At 39.4% G+C, this 5,122-nt stretch overlaps 1 protein-coding gene across 1 annotated transcript; it reads left to right on the plus strand.

Moving 5' to 3' along the window:
- Nucleotides 1-639: 639 nt before the first annotated feature.
- Nucleotides 640-5,122, plus strand: LOC591425 (protein AAR2 homolog). Its single transcript, XM_790986.5, has 2 exons — nt 640-756; nt 2,813-5,122. Exon 2 carries the CDS (start codon nt 2,829-2,831, stop codon nt 3,954-3,956), a length of 1,128 nt encoding a protein of 375 aa, XP_796079.2. The 5' UTR covers nt 640-756; nt 2,813-2,828; the 3' UTR covers nt 3,957-5,122.

Genomic DNA, 5,122 nt, shown 5'->3' on the forward strand with positions numbered 1-5,122 from the left:
AGTAACAGTTTAATACATAGTTATATCCAGAGTTATCATGTGTTTGGTTAAGTTACCAGATGAGTTGAATATCTTCTCACAATATTTGCACTTGAAAGGGTTTCTCTCCAGCGTGCGTTCTTTTTTCTTTCTTTTTTTCTTTCTTTTTTTCTTTTTTTTTCCTTTTTTTTTTTTTTTTTTTTTTTTTTTGGGCCGCCCAAGGGGGGGGGGGGGGGGGGGTTGCAACCCCCCCAACCCCCCCTCTAGATCCGCTTCTGATGATGATGATTGATAGTGATAATAGGCCTTCATGTGATTGACAATGGTGGTGTTCATGTTATATAGTGTAGAAATGATACATAATTATGTTGATTATGATGATATTGATGATGATTATGCTATGATTGTGATTGATAGTGTAATACGGTACAGATGATGAAAATGATTATGATGATAGTGATGAAAAATAATGATAAATATGATGATGAAGATGATTATTATGATGATCGATGATGACCATATTGAAGAAGATGATTATAAAAAGAAGATATACGGTACTGAAGCAATTAATATCACTCTTGCGATACAAAATCCATCTTTCACGTTCTTATAACGCTTTTCTTTTTATTTTTGATAATTTAAGTTAAACATGAGAAGTTGTCAATCTTATCATCGCTAACTTCTACTCTAGCGCCATCAATGGCAGGTTATGTACAACTTGTAAATCATTTCACAACTTTTGCCAACGATTGTCATACTCCGTTTACAATTACACCGGTAAGTGATTTTGATTGACTTAGCCATGAAAGATCTAAGGAATTGTAATAAATAGACAACACTTGAACTTAATTCTGACAGCTACATTAAATGCAGAGCCGCAAAATTAGGGGAAGAATATTGTGTATTGTAAGGTCAGTCCCATGTGTACCCTTCTGTGTCCGTTATCATGGATCTGTCTGCGCACTCCAGCAAAGCATAGAGAGTCATAGACCGAATTTTCCGTCTCTTTCGTTCGTTAGCCTCTTATTGGGGTAGGGTCGGCCGGCTCTCTCTTTAGAGACGGAAGCCGTTTATACACATGTCCTTGCTAACGCCACGGCCAGTCCTGGTCGTAGCGTTTTGCCCCCAAAATCCCCCAAAATGTCATTTTACCTCGAGCATGTTATATTGTAAATTAGGCCTAGGCTATAATAAATCAGTTCCACTTACCAACTTGACTGAAATAATCAGTTTAATAGTCCCTTTTTAGGAAATTATGGGTCAAAATCGAAATCCATTTTGAAAATCTTTTTCAACATGGATTCCGATTTTGACCCATAATTTCCTAAAAAGGGACTATTAAACTGATTATTTCAGTCAAGTTGGTAAGTGGAACTGATTTATTATAGCCTAGGCCTAATTTACAATATAACATGCTCGAGGTAAAATGACATTTTGGGGGATTTTGGGGGCAAAACGCTACGGCCAGGACTGGCCGTGGCGTTAGCAAGGACATGTGTATAAACGGCTTCCGTCTCTAAAGAGAGAGCCGACCCTACCCCAATAAGAGGCTAACGAACGAAAGAGACGGAAAATTCGGTCTAAGAGAGTCAATGCTAAATGCGTATTGACCTCTAGCACTGCATACATGCTGTGAGGCAGGGACCTAGAAGTCTATACACAGATACACACAGCACACAATATCGCATAGACTGTACACAATTATGTCGATGCAGCTGTAACTTGTAAGCAAAGTTTGACACTAGACTTGCAATTTTAATTTTTAAATTATTCTTTTTAACATCAGTAAGTTGAAAAAGATGTATTTTACTGCTATTTAGGTGTCATCAATTGTCACTAAAGTAGCGATTTTGAGTGAAATCAGTTGAGTTATGATAATGTACAGTGGTTTTTGAAATGTTGAGAATCAAAAGCACAGCTTTTACTACACAGCCAGGATAGTGATGCTCCTATGTGTGTGTCTGCGCGGCATGCGGCTGTCCTTCTTCCTCATTAGCTGCTACTTCATGTATCATGTAACTAAGATTGCACACTGCAGCTGCAGTGTGGTGTGTGCCATGTCAAAAATGTGTGTACGCATCGATCTAGGTGTGAAATATACAGGCATGTGCATCTGTGCATGAACCTGTGTGTCCATCCATGACAATACTCTACTAGATCTAGTATTACTATACTGATCTTCGTATTCATTCAATCATTACATTGGTTAGGCCTTGGGCTTTGGTGATAACACACTTTGGAAAGCTGTTTCCTGAAGTTTTAGTGAAGTTCCGGATAATAACAGAGCTACCAAGTATCACGCATTAGGCGTGACATCACGCATTTCGAGGGTCTGAAAATGCTCTTACGCACGACGCGTGCGCTAGATTTTGAAAAACCGCTATACCTTACACGTGTGTTATACCCTCGCACGCACGATCGCGCGCCGAATCATGAAAATGTCACGCATTGCCGATCTTTGAACTTGGCATCTCTGTAATAATGATAGTAACATGATCAAGATGATCATGGCCACTGGTCTGAGAATAAGGATCGTCCGCATAAAAGAGGATATCTTTGTAAACACAGACAAATTGCGTACACCTCCAAATTTTCGCAGACAATCGATCCTTATTTCCGATTCCGCGCATTGGCAATGCAAAAAACAGATTCAGCGATGATGCTCCATGATGCATGTCACACTCACGCCAAATTATGTCATCATTTCAAGTTGAAAGGGTTTGTCTATATGCTTTATAATATATAGTTATTAATATGTGGAGGATTTTGGTAGATAGTTTCTTCTTGACAAACTAGTATTACTGTACTCTATTTACTTTCATTCTACTTTTAGGACAACAGCAGACAAAATGGCATCCTCAAGTACTATGGATCAGAAGACTGCTAATGTCCTGTTTGAGGAAGGAGCTGCTCTCATCCTCCTTAACGTTCCTCCAGGAACAGAGTTTGGTATCGATTACAATTCTTGGAACACCGGTAACCGCTTCAAAGGAGTGAAAATGATTCCACCGGGAGTGCACTTTGTCTACTACAGTGCAGTGAATTTGAAGAGTAGAGACTGTGCTCCTAGGACAGGCTTCTTTCATTGTTTCAAACCCAGGGAGATCGTCATCAAACGATGGGATGCAGGAATCGAGGACTTGGTCGATGTGAAAGTGACAGACAGTTCTGATGCGGAAGAGAAAGCCCAGCTGCAAGAGTGTGATCCATCCCTCGGAGCTTATCCGTATGAGAGTCTGAAACGCTGGTTGTCTTTGACTAATCTTATCAGTGCGGATATTGTCGCGCAGCTGTCCCCGCTGAGTGGGAAGATTGTATCGGTGGCTCAACTTGTCCCTAACATGGCCACCAGGACAACGGCTGATAGGAAGCTGATGGCAGAAGCCAACAAGGAACTCCTGAAGAGCAAGAACCCCGAGGATCACCTTCCTCAGATGCATCGGGAACCAGGAACAGAGATCAGGTTCTCCAAAATCTCCGAACAGAACTACCCAGAGGGCGCAACGGCCAAGGAGATCACCAAGTACAGCCTGGATCATACTTACATCCTGGACAAACTCCTTGCGGAAAACTATCCTACAGACTCTCAGGGTGTCTTAGCAGAGCTACAGCTTGCCTTTGTGTGCTTCCTCGTAGGACAAGTCTATGACGCCTTTGACCAGTGGAAGAAGCTTGTCCATCTCCTCTGTTCCTGCATCGAAGCAATGGCTACTCATGGTGACCTCTACTCCACGTTAGTCAGTATCCTTCATTTCCAGGTCAGGGAGATCCCATCAGATTTCTTTGTGGATATTGTCTCCAGCAATAACTTCCTGACGGTGACCTTGAGGGACTTTTTTCTGAACTTGCATCAATCTGAGGCGGAGGGAGCCTTGAAGGAGAAAGGCAGGAAGTTCAAGAAGAACCTGACAAAACATTTCACTTGGGACTTTGATGAGGAGCCCGAGGACGAGGCTCCTGTTGTTGTTGACCTTTGATCTCTAAACTTTTGCAAAATCAGGGATTGGCAAACCCTCAATAACTTGTATTAACTTGTAGCAGCGAGATGAGTTTGTGAAAGAATGTGTACCTGTATGTACAAAATTTCAGATCGAAATAATCTGTGCTTTTCTCTCTTTGAGTGAAAATGTATGCCCTAATTTTGTACACAACGAATGGGGTGAATAAAACAATACCATTCGAAAAATTCCAATTTAGAAAGAAAAATGACTCTAACTTGGCTAATAATCAATACTTTTCCATCATAGTTTTAGTAAAGTTTTCAATTATGATTTGTTTAATCAACATTTTGGCCCTTTTACATGTCTTGACATTTTCACTGTGCTAATCCCTGCAATACCCTTTAAGCAGTTGTGAAATAACAAGTTCTAGAAGCTCTAAAGTACTTTGAGGTGAGCTTTTCAACAACATCCACAACAAAATATATATATTTCAAATAGTATGAAAATGTACATTCAGTGAACCGGGGAAAAAAGTATGTTCTGAAATAGAATTTATGACCAGTGTTGGTCTATCAAAACTTTCAACTTTCAACATTCAATAAGTCACAACTAAAAATTATAGGGATTGGGTATCTTTGCCTCAGATTCTAAACAAAATCCTGGATTTAGCTCATGTTGCAATCATAATGATAAGTCTTTCGTTCAGTCAGAAATCCCAAGACTTTTACAAGTCGATTGCCTGTCTGATTATCAAGATATTTATGATTGGAATTAGAAATGTCAAAAACGGTTTGCCAAATGGTTTTGAACAGTTTGTTAATAACACTACAGTCTTTTGGGGGAAAATGAGTATGGTAAAACCTGTCACTCAAGGATTTTTACTTTTTTTAATCACTTCGTGATCATTTTGAAGCGCAGCTTTTTTTTTTTAGGGCTTCAGTATTACACCATATCACAGACACGAATAACACGTAGGCCCGTGCATCTCAGGTTTGTAGAACTGGAAACATTGTTAAACAATGCCTTAACGTGTATGTTCGTAATTTTTAATTTGTTTTTTTAATACTGGGTTTCCCATCTATTTTTTAAAATATTTTAAGGATAATCTTCAGTAATGGTAAGACCTCCAGATCTCTTTGTGAGAATTGCAACTTATAATGTAACTAAGGAATTTTATGCAATAAAATGAAAGGTATCATAAA

Source organism: Strongylocentrotus purpuratus, unplaced genomic scaffold, assembly GCF_000002235.5.
Source record: "Strongylocentrotus purpuratus isolate Spur 01 unplaced genomic scaffold, Spur_5.0 spur5_scaffold_1, whole genome shotgun sequence".
Taxonomy (NCBI): Eukaryota; Metazoa; Echinodermata; class Echinoidea; order Camarodonta; family Strongylocentrotidae; genus Strongylocentrotus; species Strongylocentrotus purpuratus.